A 22,577-nucleotide genomic window follows, 5' to 3' on the forward strand; every position below is an offset into this window, starting at 1 on the left:
CGAGAGTGTAGTGGGTGCTTTTTACATGCTACCGGCACGAGGGCCAGTCAGGCGGTACTGGCTATGGGCACGCTCAAATGGTGATTTTTATGTGCCACCTGCACAGGAGCCAGTCCAGCTGCATTTGCAACGACCTTGCACGAATGTTTTTTCATGTGCCACCAGCACAAGTGCCTGTAAGGCGATGCTGGTAACGATCACGCTCGAATGGTGCTTTTTACGTGCCACCTTGCATAATTCTAGAAATGGAAAGGAAGACAGTCTTACTTTTCTTGATGCCTAATCCAGAGTGGTGCTAATATAAATATAACTGAAATTGCTGATTATGATTTCTTGCAAATAATAATAAAGTTAGGATTTGTATTGTATGAAGTGAATAAGAAAAACAACCATGTTTAATCTATGTACCAATATCTGATTTTGCAGATAGCAGGGATCTTGTTGTTGTTTGTTATGCCCTGGCCTTATCTCTGTCTTCAATTCCATATTCACAATTTGAAAATAGTGAAGGTTGTCGTGAAGCCATGGTGAACAGTATGGTGAGTATTATAACCATTAAAATTCTTCACTCGTAAGATTTCTACTGTTTTATTATATTGTCTTCAAACATTAGAAATTACAATGCCAAATAAAACTATTTAAATAATACCTTTTTGAATAACCGCCATGAATATAGTTGGGTAGATTTAATCTGTCACCCAGTTTAACACCAATACATGGCCTTGGGTGCCTTTAACATAGTACACTCTGTTGCAAATTATATTTCTAATCATGGGGATTGCATAAAGGTTTAACCCTTTAGTATTCAGATTACTCTGCTTATTTATTCAAATTGTTTTGAGTCAATCATGCATTATCTTGCAGCTTCAAGATTTTGATGATGTGATTACTCTTTTACTTGTTTCAGTCATTTGACTGTGGCCATGCTGGAGCACCACCTTTAGTCGAGCAAATCGATCCCAGGACTTATTCTTTGTACTTATTCTATCGGTCTCTTTTGCCGAACCGGTAAGTTATGGGGACGTAAACACACCAGCATTGGTTGTCAAGCGATTTGGGGGGGGGGACAAACACAGACATACAAACATATACACACACATATATACATATATATATTTGCCCAAGGTGCCACGCGGTGGGACAGAACCTGGAACCATGTGGTTGGTAAGCAAGCTACTTACCACACAGCTACTCCTACGCCTATTGCTTATATTTTCAATGACATTGTAGGATAGGTGTGAGTGGCTGGATCTGGCCAGTTTGAACATAAAATAGGTAGAATATTTGGGCCAGATATAATGGCTGGTATAAATGCTAAAGGGTTAAATACTGTCCACTTAACAAATTCATCATAGACCCAGATTTACTCAGAAATCTTGGTTCAGCCTGAATCTATGGTAGAATGCACTCACCTGAAACCACACAGTCGTAAAGCAAGCTTATTAACCTTATTAAGCTTATTGTGTTCAAATGCATTATTATTGCTTCCTTGGTTACTTTTACAATTAGCATGGGAATTTGTTTGCAACCTTTATATGAGTATTATGTTCAATGACGAGGAAAAGATGTAGAACAGGGGTTCCCAACCAGGTGTGACTCAACCCTCTGTTGGTGAATACTCAGTGGGTACAAAAAAGAGGGCAAGTCTAGTTTAAAATCGCTTTTTGGAATAACACTAATAATTTCAAAAAACAACTTTGTTGTATTAAAGCACACCACAAACTTTACTATTCTACATTGTGTGTGTGTGTGTGTGTGGTTCAATTTTTGAACAATAAATTACTAGAAAGTTGATATTTTTATCTTCAAGTGAGATGTTTTTTTATGGGATGCAATGATTAATCAAACATTTCTTAGGGATATGGGGCATAGAAATGGTTGGTAACTATTGTTGCAGAAGCTGAACTCTGAAGCTGGCACTGCCATAAAATTTCAATCATAGTGGCTGTTGTGAATAATGTAATTTTGGCTACAAGATGTTCGTTAGTTAAACCGTTTATCATAGTTATATAAAATTCTGCATTCATTGAATCATTAATGTATTCTCAACAAACATATTGAGATTAGTGTTTATTTATACCAAAATATTTAAGTCACAATCTTAATCTTCATCTTATCTGATAAATTGTTGATCTGCTTAATAGAATTACATGCCATTACAACACATACTTAAATGATCCTTAAAAGTATGGTCTGATAAATATTTCAAAATATTTATCAGTCACAATTTTGTGAAAACCTTATATTTTATGTATTTATTTATTTATTTCAGTTTGGTATTCAAGAAACTATAAGTTATGAAGACTTTGAACGCTGGATGGAAAAACACTGTCCACATCTCTTTAGTAGTGTTCATGAATGGGTTCTCTGCATTTTAACTGGATCTAAGTCTCATACAGAAGAAGTGAGTTTTTGTCTAAGTTCTTCTGATTATTGAATGAACGGGAAAATCTACAATAATTAGGGATACATAAAATATCATGTGAAAAGCACTCTGTAAAATGGTTGATATTAGGAAAGGCATCCAGCCATAGAAGCTATACCAAAACAGACAGCTCTCTGACTGGCCAATTTCTGTTAAACCATCCAAACCATGCCACCGTCAAAGATATTAAACAATGATGGTGAGGCATCCAGCTATAGAAACTGTCAAAACAGACAATTGGAACCTGGACAGCTCTCTGGCTGGTCAGCTCCTGCCAAACTATCCAGCCCATGTCAGCATAGAAAACAGATGTTAAACAGTGATGATGATGATCCAATGTGTTAATGTATCCAATAAATATTTAGTCTAGTGTCTATCTGTAACTGTGATTAAATCCACTTTGGAATCTAAGATTTACAATGATCCTCTAGTTAAACACACTTATATGTAATAGGTGATTCTTGCTTTTTATAGCCTCTAAAATTTATTTTTTTAGTCTTGTCTCTCGACACTACTCTAGTTATTCATTAAACCATTCTCATTTCTGTTCTTTCCAACCTTCTCTATTATTCCACTTTCATTTCCTATGTCTCACTCCCGTACATCATAGCAGTTCTCACATTTGTAACATTCACCTTCCCTTTAGCTTAGCTATCACTCCCCTCCTCATCAGCATACTACCCAGTTACCAAAAGTTCTTCCAAGTACATCTTACTTGAACCACCATTACCAAATATGATCCAAACATCATTTAACTGATCATCACTCCATCTGTTTCTTCCACTGACCATTCATAAGAGGATCATGGGAGTAAAGTCTTCAAGGACCTCCTCCATAGGGTCCTATCAGAAGCCACTATCGCTACACTTTCTGGTTGGATTCTCAAATATGACTGACAAAGACAGTTAATTTATATTACAATTACCACTTCAATAACAACCAAGTTATTTGATTAAATTCTTCATTATTTTCAAAATTTTCCACTTCCAGTGTTTTATGAAAATTCTCATCAACTCTTTGCAGGTAACTACTGCAGTTCCTGAACTGGATCATATTTTAAAAGGACATTATTTGATCAATAAAACAGTTCTATGGTGCATGACAATTTCTTTACCCGGTGTCTACATAACAATTCCAAAGCCTACTGATTTGAGGACACAGCCTAGTCCTTATGCATTTGTTTCCAGTTCAGTACAAGATCTGCTTCAAAAAGTAAGTATATGAAAAAAAATGTATTTATGCAGGTATGGCTTTGTGATTAAGAAGTTTGCTTCCCAACCACATAGGGTATATGTCTGCTTTTATAGCTCCAAGCTTGTGATTGGGTCTGGTAGGCAGAAAATGGAAGAAACACATCATGTATGTGTGAGAGGGTCTCCTTATCTTAAACCATATCGTTTACTGCCTACTGCTTACATTAGAATTTGTTATTTTTCTTTACTCTATACCTCTGCCATTCTATGTCCCCAGGCACGTCTTCCACATTGCCAAACATGGAATCTTTTATATAACAGTAACGATCATGGTTTATCTATGAACAGGTAAAGAAACACTTTTTATTTTGCTTCTATTTTTATTTATGAATTAAATTTGTCTGGAAATTCAGATTTTTCACATGCCTATTCAAATTTTATAGACGAATGCTTTCCCTACTGCTGCTAATTTAAGATAAAAACAGTAGTATTATATATTGATTTTCCTTTTGTTTGTTTGTAATATAATCACATCACTATTATTTTCATTTGTTTCTATGTCCATTTTTACCATACTAGTATGGGTTAGACGAATATAGTTCTGAGGAATTGTTTTATGGCTGGATGCCCTTTCTGTTGCTAACCTTTACTTGTATTTCAAGTAAGAGATTTTTTATTGTACACAGATCTGAAAATGCAAATTTAGCAGGTGGTTTGTTGATGAAGTGGGAGGGACTACAACAATGTCAGTTCATGTAGCTCAATGACTTTTAGAAAATTGCATACATACATACACACACACAAACATATATGTAATATATACATACATACATACATATACATTGTGTGTGTCCATGCACATTTCTTTGTTTCCATCAATCAAATGCAATCACAAGGCTGGCTTCTATTGTCCCAGGGCTATATAGTAAAAAAACATTTGCCCAAGGTGCCACAGTGGAAGTGAACCCAAAACCACATGGTTGTGAAGCAAACTTAAATACACAGTCATGCCTACATCTGTAATGTTTTTACATATTTGGAAATGGTTTAAGATGCCACATGAAATTCAGGCCATAAATGTAAACCTAATTGGTGTGGTTTGATTTCATCTGTTGAAGATTATGTTCATGTCTCAAGGAATTGTGAGTAGTTCGTAAAACAGCTGCTACTTATAAATCTCCCCTGGGATAGGACTCTCAGTCTATCACAGATATTCTCAGATGTTTTGTTTCCTGTTTCTGACATATAGTGAGATAACATTGTGTTTGGACAATGAGAAACAGCAAAGTATCTGCAGATAAATTTGGACTGAAGGCATATGCTGAGTCCAGTATCTTTTATATCCCTTGCTTGGAGTATGTAATACATGTATTCCAATTTATTTATTTTAATCTTTTTAGATTAGGTACACTGTATCCCACCAATGTTGTGAGGAGCAACTAAAAATGTTGGCATCAGTAAGGACATTTGGCAAAAAAAAAAAATTGTCTTAAAGTTCCATTTAACCCATGTCAGCATGAAAAATTAATGTAAAATGAGTAGTGCAACAAGTTTTCAGTTACCACTGTTTAAGGTATGTCGAGTGTTTGGAACAGAAAAGATACAGGAATGAAAATGATAGTAAGATGATATTCCCATTGGTAGCACTTGTAATTGTATGTAAAAGTTGAACAATACCAAAACACTTTTAAAGCTATTGTTTGAAATACTTTGGTGGTGTTATTACAATTTAGATGTATTTATATTACTATTCACAACTCCCTTGGAGATGTTTGAGATTTAAAAAAAAAAACTGGTAAACTGGGATTTCATATTAGGGTGTAGGCTGGGGAACAACATGTGTAACTATAGAGAATAACTGAATGAGATTGTGTAACATACATAAGTGGATTAGCTTTAACTAAACTAAAATGAGACCAGTTTACAGACTCAACATGTCAAGAAGCATATCTTGGTCTTGAAAATAATCATAAATATTGATATTGGATTTAATAAGTTTAGAATTCTGAAAATGGATTAGTAACATCTGTGCTGGATCTGCTAACACTAGAAATGAGATCATGTTGGTAAGCCTAATGAAATGTTCTGAAATATAAATGGGCTTGGGGTAGGTGTGGCACCTGCTGCCTAAAAATAGTACAGTTTCAATGATTTTATTTACAAAATGAGTGATTTGAGAGTTAAATTACTGGTCTCTCACTGTTAGCTTCTTAATAATCTTGTCCATATAACTATGGGTATGCTAAAGATTTAATTTGCTATACATGAGTGAGATACCTTTTACAAATTAAAAAAAAAAAATATATTTTATTATTTAAAATAATGATATAAGCTAGAAATGGTTTTGTATTTCAGTAAACAGTTGTTTGTACGTCAATTAATAACGTTTGTCAATGGATTTAAATGAAGCACGTACAAAAAGGACAAACTCTCCTTTTTCTCAAATGTTTCCTAGTGTTTGGAATAGGTATACCATATTTCTGCATGTCAAAAGGTTGGTGTGAGACAGGTTATTCAGCCATAAGTACCACTCTCAAAAAGTTCTGTCCAAACCATGCTAACATAGAGAAGTGGACATAAAAATGATAAATTTTGAAATTCTTAAAATATTAAACCTTAATTTCAGGTGTACTTGCTAGGTAAGTGATTTGGTCTGAGAATGTGTGTTGGAAGTAAAACAATTGTAGCATGGAAGACACATCTTAGTCACTCAAAATCATAATACTTAATTCACTTAAGCATTTATTTCTTATATTGATTCAAAATTTTTGTTCTTTGATACTGTAACCTGATCACTGATAAAGATTACTCTGTCATCCTTACCCGTGACCATATAACAAGTAATAAACGTTTAAGTGAAGTTAACAGCCCTTGTGTGTTTTTGAATGGTTAACATGTGTCATGCATGCTGCTATTAGTAAAACCCTTAATATTTTTAATTAACTGGATTTTTTTTTTCTTTTAATAGATTTTCACATCATGTTTCATCTTACAAAGGTTCCTGTGTTACATTGCTTTCATTCGAAGCCAAAAACCTTTATTGCATTGCATCTGATTGTGGCTGGAGGTAACAACTTGGTCTTATAATTCAACATACTTTGTCTGCTTAAGTGAATGTTCAAAACCTCATATTGTAGTATATTTCACATCTGTCTGTTAGTCCTATACCACATGAAACTACATGGCTTAATCATCCTTGTTAGCATTCATTTTAAGGAAGTTAGAAACTCTAAATCTAAGAGAAAACTTTAAATTCTTCTCTATAATTTCTCTACTTTCTGTAACACATATTGCTGAATCTTTGCTATTTTTTTTCTCAAAAGTTTTCTTTGATAAATGGTTGCTAATCATTCTTTGAGTGACAATATATTCCATGATTTAATTGATTAATAAACAACAGAAAAGACATTGGGGATGATAATCAGAGCAATATATCAATTTCTTCCATGCACACATCAATGTCTGATATCTGTCCAATTTTTCAAGTAGCTTGAACAGAATATTACCTGAAGAATGGTCATACAATGTATCTTCTGCACATATTGTTTCAAAAATGATTTTAGAACACGATGTGAAACCTATTAAGCATTTTCCCATTGGATTATGCTAATACACTTTGAAGGATTGCACCATAATTTGCAGGAATTATTTTACCAAGCTTTTGATTCCAGCTTGCCTGTGACTGCTTTGGTTCTGTGATGCAAATTTCTGATTTTAAATAATCAAAACCAAAAACCTTCCATCAAAATTTGCGTGTTAATTTATGCTCCAAACACCAGATTGATGAGTTATTTTACCAAATTCTTCAATATTTTCAAAATAAATTGAAACAGGGGCAGTGTATTTGAACAGAAATATGGGAATGAAAATGGTTAAATTGCCATTTTGTCAGCATCATCCATAGAATTTATCTCTACTTCCCTTTCTCCTCTATCTGTTTTTTCTTCTGTGTCTTTCTTCTGATTAAAAGTTATGATAAGCATTAATTTATTGAATTCTTTTCTTCAGTTGAACAATTTCATATAATTTTTTCTTTTGGCACTTCCAGGGAAGGATCAAGACGTTATGGGAATGATCAGTGCCTTTTAATACAGCTACTTCCCATTTACAGAGTCATGCAAGGTAAGTTTTAGCTTACTTCCCAACCATGTAGTCTTGGGTTCAGTCACACTGCATGGTATCTTGGGCCAGTGTCTTCCACTATAGCCCTTGGCCAACCAAACCTCTGAGTGAATTTGACAAATGTGGTGTTTGTGTGTAACCTTGTTTAGATGTTACATGGATTGTTGTAAATAAGTATTACCATCATACAAGTGATGTTGTCTGTTTCCTCTCTTCCATGGTAAAATATCATCTCACTTGGGAAAAGTGGGGGTTGGCAACAGGAAGGGCATCCAGCCACAGAAAATCTGTCTCAAATTGGAAAAGTAGATGTTAAAACAATGATGTTGGTATATATGTGTGTTTGTATTTCTTTACATTTATTTTTAAAAATTTTTTTTCAATCCAGTTAACATCTTTGTTGACCAATTCTTCATTCTTCACACACACACACACACACACACACACACACTCTCTCTCTCCCCCCACATTTTACACTGATCACCTTTCTCCGTTACTGAATTATGTCTATATAATTCAGTATATACCTCTCACTCTCCCCTCACACTCATGCAATTTATCAACCCACACATCATGTCCCTTTCTCTCATCCTGCTGCTCTTTATCCATTTTCTCTGTTGACACTCATCACCTACTCTCCCTTACGTTTCCTCAACTCACGAATCATCAATCACCCATTCCACTTTTGTCCACCATTCACTACATTCATCCCTCAACCTTACCCAATTTCTATAGTCATCACCCACTTTTCACTACCTTCCCTCGAACACATTTATCAACAACTCTTCAATCCTCATTCTTTATATTTTCTCCCTCACTCATTCTCCCATCTCCAACCATTGCTTATTCTCCCCATTCAATCTTGCAACTTTACCCATCTGCACTGCCTCTTCTGTCCCCAATCATTTCTATTCGCTTTGTACTTTAAGGGCCTATCCTTAGACCTTATCACCAAATAGTTTCTCTCTCTTTCCAGCCCTACCTCAGTTACTCCCACTACATCTATAATGTGAGCTGTCATGTAGTACCTCTACAAGAAACCTATTATTTCTTTATTGCCCGCAAGGGGCTACACACAGAGGGGACAAACAAATTAAGTTGATTATATCGACCCCAGTGCGTAACTGGTACTTATTTAATCGACCCCGAAAGGATGAAAGGCAAAGTCGACCTTGGTGGAATTTGAACTCAAAACATAGCGGCAGATGAAATACAGCTAAGCATTTCGCCTGACGTGCTAGCGTTTCTGCCAACTCGCCTATTCTGTCACACTTTCACCTCTCATCTCTTAACATAAACTTGCCTCCCTTCTTCACTGTAGCCCCATTTAGTCAAAGGGATCTTAGTTTTGCAAGCTGCATGGCGACCTCACTAGTATTGGTGTCACAATACAGTCTAACATGGCTACAGCACTTGAAAGGGCATCTAGTCATACAAACCATGCCAAAGCAGATATTAGTGCATGGTGTATTCCTTGGACTCATTGGATCTTGTCAAACCAGCTAACGTAAATTATGCCAGTATGGAAGATCTGTCCACTATTAAAACAGTACTGAATTTACAATATACAGCGTTTTGTCACATGAAAGCTCTCAAAGTTACGAAAAAAAAACATGCATTGAAAGACATCTTCTTTAGTTTTAGTATGCCATCATTTTTTTTATTTGATGTTGTATTTAAATCCATCAGTGTTAAACCTTAGTCAAGACTCACCAATCATTACTATATCTAACATCTGGAAGCACTCCGTCGGTTACGACGACGAGGGTTCCGGTTGATCCGATCAACGGAACAGCCTGCTCGTGAAATTAACGTGTAAGTGGCTGAGCACTCCACAGACACGTGTACCCTTAACGTAGTTCTCAGGGATATTCAGCGTGACACAGAGAGTGACAAGGCCGGCCCTTTGAAATACAGGTACAACAGAAACAGGAAGTAAGAGTGAGAGAAAGTTGTGGTGAAAGAGTACAGCAGGGATCACCACCATCCCTGCCGGAGCCTCGTGGAGCTTTAGGTGTTTTCGCTCAATAAACACTCACAACGCCCGGTCTGGGAATCGAAACCGCGATCCTACGACCGCGAGTCCGCTGCCCTAACCACTGGGCCATTGCGTCTCCATATCTAACATCATCAGTATTATAACTAGTATTAAGGCATGGTTGAGAAAGCAATTTCATATTTTTCTAAAACTTGAAGTGTTATCTAGAAGATAATTAATAAAGATTAAGTTAATTATCCTTATTTAATCAACACCGACGCAGTTTGACTTTCATAATTATTCCTTCTCTTATTTTGTTTAATCAGATCTGTTTTAGCATCTATTGATTCTATTTATATAGCTGGACCAAATATGCTTCTTTGGAATGAATACAACAGAGAAATGAAGAAAGGTATTCAGATAGGCCGAGATGCCAAGTCGTTGATTTTGGAAATACCTTCCGAGTTTGACACCATAAAACATTATGGTGTTACATGTAAATTACACAGAGTTGAAGTAAGTACCTGTTCTTGTAGAATTTTTATTCTGTTGTATTGTTTTCCCATCATCCCAGCTCAAATCTAATCAACTAGATCTTATGATCAGTCATTCCTGTGTTTTTTAAGAGTGTCTAGCATTACATTATCTAGCATTACATTGTTTAAATTTTTAAGATGAAGTGTGATTTGAGAGGTTTTGTAGTTATTTCTAACAGGTCAAGCAACCATATAGATTTTCTCTTATTGATTTATTTAAATTTTATATATTCTTTTACCCAAGTGAAAATCAGAAGTAAGATGCTGACTTGATCAAAATAAGAATATTACATATACATATGTTATAGTTTAAAACAGTTTAATTCAGTTCCATATCACTCAGTTTTGAAAGCTTCTTGCAGAAACCTAGTTCATTCGAGCTCAAAATACCTAATTTGGTAATCTGAACCTGAATGAGTTAGGTTTCTGTAAGAAGCCTGTGGAACTCTGAGATGTATGGAGCTGAATCAAACTTTTAAATAATAGTGTATGTAACTCCTAAATGTGCTGAATGCCTTTTTCTTTCATTTCTCCACTCATTCATGTGTATATGTATACATATACATTGATTAATTGGCACTCCAGTTACAGCATTGTATCCTTAACGTAGTTCTTGGGGAAATTCAGCATGACACAGTGTGACAAGGCTGGACCTTTGAAATACAGGTACTACTCATTTTTGCCATCTGAGTGGACTGGAGCAATGTGAAATAGTGTCTTGCTCAAGTACACAATGTGTCACCAGGAATTGAACTCGTGACCTTGGATCATGAGCCAAATACCCTAACCACTAAGCCATGTACATTCACATACATACATATATAACATATGGTTCATCATCATCATCATCGTTTAACGTCCGTTTTCCATGCTAGCATGGATTGGATGGTTCAACTGGGGTCTAGGAAGCCAGGAGGCTGCACCAGGCTCCAGTCTGATCTGGCAATGTTTCTACAGCTGGATGCCCTTCCTAACGCCAACCACTCTGTGAGTGTAGTGGGTGCTTTTTACATGCCACCAGCACAGGTGCCAGGGGAGGCTGGCAACGGCCACGATCGGTTAGCGCTTTTTATGTGCCACCAGCACAGGGATCACAACTACAATTTCCATTTGATTTTTTATTGAAATTAATCTCTTCCTTAATATCAATGACGTTTTGATTTTAAAATTTCTACATTATTTTGAAGTAGTGTTAGAGGTAAATCTATTTTTGTATAAATTTTATTTCAAGGTTTGGGGTTGTGGTGGACCTGGTGCTTTAGAAGCACAAGTAAAGCAAAAACAGTGGGAAATCAAAGACACCCAAAAACACAGAACTAAAAAGGTAAAATTTAATTGCAAACTGTTCTTTGTCTTTTTTTATTAACCCTATTTTATTTAACTTTATTTTTTTTTTAGTAACATGTATTCTGTCAGATAAATTCCTTTTGCTTTTCTTTTTACCATGTCTGAATAGAGGTAAAAATTACTCAAATTTAAAAAACAATAAAAAGTTGTAGAGTAAAAATAGAGCTACAAAAAAAAAATAAAGCACTATAAAAAAAACATTTTTTTGCGAATTCAAATAACATTAGTAAGGATTAAAATAGATGGGAAGAAAAAATGATCAAATTTATCTGACAACCTAATGTTATATAAGTATTTTGAAGGAGAAATTGATAAGACTAAATGTTAAAGGGTAAATGTTAACATTTATATTGTGGTTTAGTAGACAATTCAGTACTGCATATTTGGTGTTAAAAAAAAGTTGATACGCAGAAGGTACAGTTGGATTGTTGACAGTCTGATGAGAACCAGGGCTTCAGATATGATAGTTATACATAAATTGTTGGCAGGAGTTCAATGTAAGGAAGTCTGAACTGTTTAGGTGTTTCACTAAATGTAATAGATATGCAGTAGTTGACAGTATTGATATACATCAGTTGGAGCCTTTGGACTGTTTGGATATGATACATGTTATAATTGATATACAGGAGTAGGTAGCAGTGAAGACAATAATGCAATGAAATCCGTTAACTGTTTAAATGTTTCGCTAGAGATTGTTGATAGTACGTTAAATTTATTTTAGTAATGAAATGGAAGAAACTGCTTGTAATGAACATTGACCTTATTTGTGTAAGAAGTGTAAAATTTCAAAGTAGCGAGATACTAAATGTGGAATGCCTGTGGTGGCTTGAGAGAAACAAGATAGGCGAACAGAACCAGGTGATGTGTGAAGTACATATAAAGAGTACGATATTACATGTTAATAAAACAAATATTGGAGTAGGAGTGGCTGTGTGGTAAGTAGCTTGCTTACGAACCACATGGTTCTAGGTTCAGTCCCACTGCATGGCACCTTGGGTAAGTGTCTTCTACTATAGCCTTGGGCTGGCCAAAGCCTTGTGAGTGAATTTGGTAGACGGAAACTGAAAGAAGCCCATTGTACATATATATATATGTGTGTGTGTGTCTGTGTTTGTCCCCCCAACATTGCTTGACAACCGATGCTGGTGTGTTTATGTCCCCGTAACTTAGTGGTTTGGCAAAAGAGCACAATAGAATAAGTACTAGGCTTACAAAGAATAAGTCCTGGGGTCGATTTGCTCGAATAAAGGCAGTGCTCCAGCATGGCCACAGTCAAATGACTGAAACAAGTAAAGCAGATTGAATGCGGGGTATGTTGAGATGCTGAAGAGAAATGGAGTGTGTGGGATTTGTTGGATGTGAAATGTTATGTTAGGCTGGGGTACATGTAAGTTCAGAAAAGAGGGTTAGGCATTAAAGTGATCAACTATGGGAGAGGAAGCTGCATTGATATGTACTTCTGATGTGATTGAGAATGAGTAATAGGTGAAGATGTACTGCTTGTCATGGAATATGAAAATATAAAGTAAGGTACTAAAATGTTTGTGTTCATTGATGAGATAGCACGAGCTGGAACGATCTGCCACAATGAGAAACTGGTATTGAATTAAAGTTGTGACCATAAATGAAGATTATAATATAATGGGAAGGCAATGAATTTGCAGAATTGATAGTATTGATCTAAATCAGTTCTCAACTATTTTTCACCTGTGAAGCACCTTTAACTCCTGTTTTATTCTACTGGACTTTTATAGCTATTCGATGTTTAATAAGAAACTGATTACATTTTCATGATTAAATATTAGGAATTATATTTTAAAAATTGATAAAATATTTTGTGTATTGTAGAAATATAACCAATTTATTGTATAGATTTTAGCAACAAAATCTTATGTAGACCCCAAAGAGCTATATGGACCTTGCTCGAGAACCACTAGTCTAAATGAATGCCTTAGTATTTATAGTCTTTATTCATTCAGAGTTCAAGTCCTTCCAGTGTTGACTATTTTCCCTAGAGAAATTGGCCTAACATTTATGATATCACTAATATATATTATATATTGCTCTATTGGGCTGTCAGATAAATTCGTTTTCCCCCCCCCCCCCCATTTATTTTAATCTTTGTTTTTCATCAATAATTTCAAGAAATCCGTCTCAAATATTCTCCTTCATTGCTCACAACTTCTTGCCAACATTCAACTAGCTTGTCAATGCCTTTACAATAGAAGTCACATTTTTGGTTACTCACCATTGTTAAATGAAATGTCACACACACACCGTTGGTGAGTGAGCAAATAAAGTGATAATCTGAAGGTATTATAACCAGAGATTACAGTGGGTGCAGTAGAACTTTCCAACAAAGCTCTTAATAAGCTCTTTTTAATTAAGTTTGTGACATTTGAGCAGTATACCATTTGTGGACTTCTCTAAGAACCATAGAAGTTACTAGTGGTGACATATTGAGATAGTATATAATGATAAATTCTAGGGCTGGCAATTGCTTTCACATTTTTTTTCAGAGGAAATAAAAAAATTTTAAAAAAACTAATTTACTTAGCATAAGACATATTTAAACAATATCTTCATAGAATCCTTTACATTAAAGCAAAGCCATTTCTTGAATACTAATTTTCAAAATTATTTCATTATTTTCAGTTTACTCTTCATCAGAAATCAGAGAGCTGGGAAGATAATCCAGACAAACAGTTACTTGAATGGGGTGGTATATCAACTAACCATTCATATCGATGATAAATTTTTAAAATTTTAGTGCTATCTTTCAAGTAAACTTTTTGATTTCTATTTAAATTAAAGTTCGTATAATAGTAAGGGGTGTGCACCTAATCTCCGCCAAACATTTCCTCACTATCACCACCACAAGACCATCCACCCCACTTTTTTTTTTTTTGCTGCCTGGGACCATTTCACTTGTTAGCTATTTGCACCCAAATTACTGTGATTCATTTTCTCCTACAAAACACTCACACACACACACACACACACACACACACACACACACACCACCATCACCACCAAATTATCTCCCCTCATGCTCTACGTTTGCACTTCTCCCTGACCCCCGCCTCTGTCTTCCACTCTTGTAGCATACCCAACCACATGTCATCTCTCTTGTCCACCCCCTGTAAATTGTATAATCATCAGTTATTATTGTCACTCTCCCCCAATCTCCTCTGTATCCCTCTGCCTTCCCCAACTTGTGCATCATTGATCATCCATCACTCCCAGCATCCACCCAAAAGTCAACTTATAAAGTTGTTGCCTACCGCCCATCCCCTCATGTCTTGCTCCTCTACACACTTTTGCAAACCCCTGCTCACCCACACTCCTATTTCCTCTGTCCCAACACTTCTACTTACCTTGTACCTCAAGGAGCCACCTGGACTTGCAGCTTCTTACAAATCATTCTCACCCTCCTAATGGTGAATAACCATATAGCTCCATAACAAGAACTTGTATGTATGTATATATATATATATATATATATATATATATATATAAATTATAATTAACAAATAAAAGAATTAGAAATCCATATTTTTTCAATCAATAAGTATATAAATTACACCATTATTTCTTAAATAAAGCCTGGTACTTGTTCTATTAGTCTAAATTTTCGAACCACTAAGTTGATATACTTAAGTTAATCTAAATAACTATAGTTTAATCAATATTCATTAATTATATTATATATTTATTTATTAAATAGACTTCTAAAATTAATCTAATTCTAAAAATTTAATAAACGCTATACAAACTCGTGTCGACTTACATACAAAACACTACCACAAAACCAAAACTACAACAACACTAATACAAAATATATTTTATATATCAAATAAATACTCCCAAATAAATCGTCACAAATAAGTTAAACTTATTATATAAGTAAACTAGCAGTATCGCCCGGTGTTGCTCGGGTTTGTAAGGGAAATAACTATATAAGCATTTTTAGAGAGTTACTTACCTTATAGATGCCAATTCGGGCTTTCTTAGCCATTTCTGTTTTGGTGTCTTCAAGCCATGAAGTAGTCGTTCTAAAAGAACACTGGTCTCCTTGACAACGCATTACGACGTTGATTTCCTTACACTCCCTTCCCCACAGGTGCAGGTGTGACCATGGACGCCAACTCCGCCGCCATCGACACACGAAAAATTATGCATTAAAATGGAATAAAAAATTATGTTAAATTATTTTTTAAATCGTAGACTCATCGTAGATGCGCGCTAATACCCAGACGGGCTCGATATGAATCACGACTATAAGATACCCGAATTTGGTTAAACTGCACCGCAAAATGTGGGAGTAGTTAGGAATCTAAATCGAAGGGGACAGACACTCACACAACTACAGTTTTATATATATAGATTATTCAAACGTTTTTAGTTTTGAATTTTTAGTTCATAAATATCTTCAAAAAGATAAGTATAAAATTTATTTAAGAAATAATGGTGTAGTTTATGTGCTTATTGATTGAAAAAATATGGATTTCTAATTCTTTTTATTTATTAATTATAATTTAGATACATACATTTATTTAATTATTCTTATTATAATTAATATATGTGAACTAAAATCTAAAACCATTAAGTGTGGTTACTTTGTGAAATAGTTGTAACGTAAAATATTATAGTATAGGTAGTGAAAAGTTGTTTTTTTTTTGTGCTATTGAATTTAATAATAATAAGTACTTTCATTATTCCCTTAATAGGCAAAATATTAGATCTAGACATATAAACACTAAGTTATACAATCAATGGAACAGCCTGCTCGTGAAATTAACGTGAAAGTGACTGAGCAATCCACAGACACGCGTACCCCTAACGTAGTTCTCAGGGAGATTCAGCATGACACAGAGTGTGACAAGGCCGGCCCTTTGAAATACAGGTACAACTCATTTTTGCCAGCTGAGTGGACTGGAGCAACGTGAAATAAAGTGTCTTGCTGAAGGACACAATGCGTCGACAGGAATTGAACTCACAACCTTACAATCGTGAGCCGAATGCCCTAACCACTAAGCCACGCACCTTCATAATGATAATAGTGAGGGTAATAAAAACAACAACCATGTATGCCTGCAGAATCAATACTAACAACAACAATACCCACAGAGGCAACCACCAACAACAGAAGTAATAATAGAAACAGATAGTAACCAAAGAAACGGTAGGATAGAAGAAAATAATACAACTAGTATAAACGGCATCAAGCCTATTTTTCAACCCATGTGATATGTAATACAATATGTTGCATTTATCAAACAATCCTACCTTTTAACAAAAGGGTTTGTATCTCACAGCAAACAACCAAAAAGAAGCACAATTCACTATAGCTAGGATGAGACTTAGATTTTAGAACAGTACACCAAGAGAGAGAGATGACTTGATAAAAAATCCACATGTGATGTGCATAAACTCGTACAACAATTGAAGAACAGGGAGGTTATGTGCCTCCCCACAAACCAGTCTAGCAGAATGTTGATGGCCTGCTCAACTATATCTAGGCAGTGCAATCTCACATCAGCAACAGAAAAGGGAAAAGATCCTCAGTGCTCACATGATGTGGTCAAACACCCTGGGACCAAAGAAACGAATGTCCAACAGCTTCCAAGTCCCAAATAATGACCTACCAACATTGTATAGACTCTGTATATTGAGTGATGTGTACCTAGACAAACACAACCTTAGCTGTTTCTGCTTCAGTAGATTGGTAAGAGGAAGACACCCCACCCCCACTGTAACCTCAACAGTCAAAAAAACCTAAAGAAAGATGGATTGGATGGACTAGAGCCATACAGACCCCTGAAAACTACGATCAGGTGAGAAAAATAGTCACACATGCAGTAGCTGCAAGTACTAAAAGTTACACTAAAGGGCTACATGATCAAGTTCATCGCTGGTGATGTGGCTAACCTCTTTATGGTATAGTGGGATAGGAGTTTCGAAGAACACTTAGCAATGTAGTGGCAAAAGCACCTCTACAACACGATGTCAATTAACTAGAAACCTGCACCATGGAGAGCATCCAGCAAATAGCTAACTCCATCCACCAGAGTATTAAACAGTAGATCACCCTAACTACAGACTACCAATTTTACACACAGAACTCTGCTGAAAATAAGGAGTAACAAAAACCAGATATTTCATTCCCATTATGCTATACCCATGGCCTCTAAATACCTGGCCCCCACGAACATAGCTGTTGCAGATAATGTCAAAGTAGCTGACTTGATAAGAGAAACGTGTCCTGCGTATGCAACTCAACAAGATGAGTGTGACGCAACACTGGATGCAGTTCTCTGGGTACGGTCATAGAAACAGGATCAAGTTGTGCAAAGGAGCCAGGGCTAAGTACAAGACCATCATAGAAAATGATGCAATTGGGATCTTCCTGCTGTACAGAAGTAAGTCATGGAATAGCTTAGAAAGAACGAGGAAGAAGATAGATAAGGCCAGCTCATGGTATGACAACCAGTATGTCATGTTTTTTTTATGCTACCCTTGGAGATGCACAAGCATATCTTTTTAGGAAATCTTTAGACAAGATGAATCTACAGATTAACGTAGTAGAAAGACCAGGGACCCGCATAAAATCCCTGATCTGTAGAACATATCCATTTAAAGAAAGCCCCTGTGCAGATACACATGATTTCATATCAAGAATCTTGCAAAGCAAATAAGACATAATAATATTAATAGTAACAATGACAATAATGATACCTGCTATAGTAGAAAACATTTGCCCAAGGTGCCATTCAGTGTGACTGAAAATTAAAATTTTGTTTACACATCACCTAAATTGAGATATTAGTCAATATTATGTTATAGTGTATCATATTTTATATTGTGTTAGGCTATATTCTATTATGCAATATTGTATATTGAAACCTAAAGGTGACTTGGAGTAGTTGAAAGGGCATGTCACTGATAAGACCATGAATGGTGACAGGACTTTGACAAACATATTGACCAAATAATTAATCAATCAATTAGTTAGCTGGTTAAATAGTTAACTAATTAACAAAAAATAATAAAGTGAATTAGAGCCAGTGTGTGTGTTTATTATTGGTAAAATGACCCTCCCGAGATACAAGGAAATCTGTTTCAACATACAGGTTCACATCAAGAATCTACAAAAATGAATTAATAAAATAAATTTATTTAAATTTTCTTTTATACAACAGCTAAAATGAGTTATTAGTCAATATTTTGTTATATTGTATATTTTATATATTTATAACGAAAAAATCCTAATTTCATTGAGTTTGTCATTTTCTTGTTTGTTTATATTTTGTGAGGCAGTATGTTTTCTGTCTTTATTATATGAAATAAATAATCAATGAGAAATAAGCAACGAGTTTCAAGTCTAACTTTCTTTTCTTTTTGCACAAACTTGTCAGGAAATAAGTTCTGAAAAAATAACACAAGTCACGCAAAAATATTAAATGTTTTACATCCTTTGTTTATCGATATTATTGTGCATCATTTTTTTTTTATTCTCTATTAATTCTTTCATTACCAAATTCACTCATAAAGCTTTGGTTGGCTTGGGGTTTATAGAAGATATTTGCTAAAGGTAACCCTTAGTTGCTAAGTAAAACTTTTAACCACACAGCCATGCCTGTACCTATACTTCATGGAAAAGTGTGGAGAGGTGTAAAGTTCATGTTTGAATATTATCACTTAGAGTAAAGGGAAGTTGTGAAATAGGAGAAAACCAGGAAGACAGAGGACAATGTATTGAAAGCTTATCTCAGAATGAACCTTACAAAGGAGATGACAGGACAAGATATATGGAGCATTGCTGAACTTGAGAAGTTCCATCCACCACAACAAAATAGATATCTTAAAACCAAGGTGCCACATAAAAAGCACCCAGTATACCTTGTAAAGTGGTTGGCATTAGGAAGAGCATCCAGCTGTAGAAACCAAGCCAAAACCTACTGGAACCTAGTGCGGCCCCTTGCCTTGCCAGTTCCTGTCAAGCTGTCCAACCCATGCCAGCAGGGAAAACGAATGTTCAATGGTGATGATAATTTGGTGCAATCAGCACATCAAGCCAGTACTATCCTATAAGTTGTCTTGTGATTGGAAATTTTAATAATTGTGGTCTTAGAATCAACTGTCTCATTAAAGGGAATCTCAAATGTCAGTGTTACTTTGAGCCCTGTTTTAGCTTGTAAGCAATTGTGTAGACATGACATCTCTGATGCCATTGTGTTGTGATTGTGGCTCACATTTTCATTGCCATATTTCTGTCGAAATACACTGCCATTGTTCTAATTAGTTTTGAAATTAATGAATAATTAAATAACTATATTATCAAGCTAATGTTTGCACCATAAATTAACAAAATATTTTGATGGAAGGTTTTAATGTAGATCATTTAAAAATGTGAAGTTTGTAACGTAGAGACAGAGATAAGTTGCTATCAAAAGATTCTTTGAAGTTAATCAATTAAACAAGCATTTAATCTGTAATGAAATTATCTTATCCTGATGATTGCTAGTTTTGAACTAATGAATTGCAACTGGAATTGTGCCGGATATGTTTAATGTACAGCTGCCTTTTAATTTTTTTACATGTATGGTCAAGCATAATTTTCCAACTTATGTTATTTTATAGGAAATAAATTCTACTGTTAACTTAGAAAATAGTAATACCTCTAAGTAGTTTTGTAAGGGAGATACTTGCCTATAACCCAAACATTTGTATATTTATGATATAAGCTGGTATTTCTGAGGATCAAAAACAAAAATTTGGTAATAAAAATTTTAAAAAAGATGAATAAAAATAACTATAAAACAAAATTACAAGTAAAATGTCTTAGTTATCTTACCAAAAAGAAAAGAAAAACACTGCAAGATTTCTATTTACCATTTTGTCTATGTAAAGACTTCAAGCTTTACCAAATCAGAAGCTATTGCAAGTAAACATCCATTTTGAAACTCAATCGTACATCAACCACTAAGAATTTTCTGTTGTTAAATGCATTAATTTGTTGTTTTTTATAGTAAAATAAATAAATGATTGTTAATTGTAGTGTAGAAGTCTTCTATACTTTTTTTATATAGGATGGACCTTCTTCACATTAGGCTCAATTTTAATAATCTTTGGTCAATAGTTGGATTTATCATTCATAGTAAATACAGTTGTTTATATGCAAATACATCACAGCATCTTTTCGTGGTAAATTTGAAGTAAACCATGTTTCTGAACATAACTGTTAAAGTGAAGCATTGTCTATAATTTAACAGAATAATATTGGTTTCAAATTTTGTCCCAAACCAGTAATGTAAGCCAGTTACATCAACCTCAGTGCTCAACTGGTATTTATTTTTCAACCCTGAAAGGACAAAAGGCAAAGTCAACCATGGGAGAATTTGACCTCAGATCATGAAGACAGACAAAATGCCACTAAGCATTTTGCCCAGCATGCTAACGATTCTGCCAGCTCATTGCTTTAAATTCAAAAGGATAATATTGAGTTTTAAAATTGACATAATGCCACAAATTTTGACAGAAGTCAGTCAACTAAATAGATACCAGTATTTTGCTGGCATTTTATTTTGTCCCTAGTGGAAAGAAAGGCAAAGTTGGCTGCAAGATTTGAATACTGTAATGAAATGAAATGCTACAAAAGAATTTATTTGACATCCTACTGATTCTGCCAGTCCAATGCACCATAATATTAAAGCTATCAAACCAAGAGGACTTTTACAGTGTTGTTTAGCTCACTAAAAATATCTACCAAATCTCCCACAAATTGCATATCTCAGAAAAAGGATACATTGGATAATGCAGTCAGAAGTTCAAGGCATGCAGATAAAAGATGGGGCAATCGCAAATGGAATATCTTTTGACCATGTCTGAATAGGGACTAAACTAGCAGTTGTAAAACTTACAAGCACCATATCCTCACACCATAAAAAAAAAAGATTAGTGATATATATTTCCCTTCCTCATCCCTTTCATTCTTTAGCATTTAAACCAGAAATATTTGGCCCTGTTTTATATTAAAACTGGCCAGATCCAGCCTCTCAGACCCTTCAATGACCTAAAAGTAATCATGTCAATGAAATCTTGAATCTACAAGATAATGCATGATCAATCCAAACAATGTGAATAAGCATAGGCATAAGAGTGGCTGTGTGGTAAGTAGCTTGCTTACCAACCACATGGTTCCAGATTCAGTCCCACTGCATGGCACTTTGGGCAAGTGTCTTCTACTATAGCCTCGGGCCAACCAAAGCCTTGTGAGTGGATTTGGTAAACAGAAACTGAAAGCAGCCCGTTGTATATATGTATATATATATATATATATATATGTATGTGTTTGTTCCCCCAACATTGCTTGACAACCGATGCTGGTGTGTTTACAACCCTGTAAATTAGCAGTTCAGCAAAAGAGACTGATAGAATAAGTACTAGGCTTACAAAGAATAAGTCCTGGGGTTGATTTGCTCGACTAAAGGCGGTGCTCCAGCATGGCCACAGTCAAATGACTGAAATGAGTAAAGAGTAAGCATTTCATTTGACAGTAATCTGAATGCTAAAGGGTTAAGGTGGAAACAATAGTTTTCATTCACATAATTCTTTCTTTGCCGTGATGCAAGGTATGTTTTGTCATCTTAATATATTAAACATGGTAATTCATTTGTTCTGTTCTTATTCCTCATCGTTCCTTTGTTATGGGGAACCCTGAGATAAACAAGATTATAACTGCTGCAATAATAATAAAGTCAAAAGTCTTTATTCCGAAAGGAGACTACTTCTACATTTTCAGGGTTCAATTTAACACTGACTATTATGGGAGTCACCTGTGACTCACCACACTATTTTCTTAATATACCATCGACAGTCACTGATAATTCCCAATGGTAATTTTTTTTATGGTGCTTCACATTATTTGAATTTTAGGAAATGTACAGAATGTGTTTCTCTATTTTTGATGGCTT

General features: G+C 35.0%; 1 protein-coding gene across 5 annotated transcripts in view; it reads left to right on the forward strand.

Annotated features, from left to right (window-relative positions):
* The window catches only part of LOC115222639, a 36,273-nt gene extending 21,864 nt beyond the window's left edge, over positions 1 to 14,409 (forward strand). For all 5 annotated transcript variants that reach the window (XM_029792953.2, XM_036511599.1, XM_036511601.1 and 2 more), the window contains 9 exons: positions 427 to 539; positions 2,273 to 2,404; positions 3,449 to 3,637; positions 3,896 to 3,966; positions 6,587 to 6,685; positions 7,667 to 7,740; positions 10,080 to 10,234; positions 11,486 to 11,578; positions 14,257 to 14,409. In XM_029792953.2, coding sequence (XP_029648813.1) covers positions 427 to 539; positions 2,273 to 2,404; positions 3,449 to 3,637; positions 3,896 to 3,966; positions 6,587 to 6,685; positions 7,667 to 7,740; positions 10,080 to 10,234; positions 11,486 to 11,578; positions 14,257 to 14,352 — 1,022 coding nt within the window. In that variant the 3' untranslated portion in view covers positions 14,353 to 14,409. The remainder of the gene's footprint in view (positions 1 to 426; positions 540 to 2,272; positions 2,405 to 3,448; positions 3,638 to 3,895; positions 3,967 to 6,586; positions 6,686 to 7,666; positions 7,741 to 10,079; positions 10,235 to 11,485; positions 11,579 to 14,256) is intronic.
* The last annotated feature ends 8,168 nt before the right edge of the window (positions 14,410 to 22,577 follow it).

Source organism: Octopus sinensis, linkage group LG20 (genome assembly GCF_006345805.1).
Source record: "Octopus sinensis linkage group LG20, ASM634580v1, whole genome shotgun sequence".
Classification (NCBI taxonomy): Eukaryota; Metazoa; Mollusca; class Cephalopoda; order Octopoda; family Octopodidae; genus Octopus; species Octopus sinensis.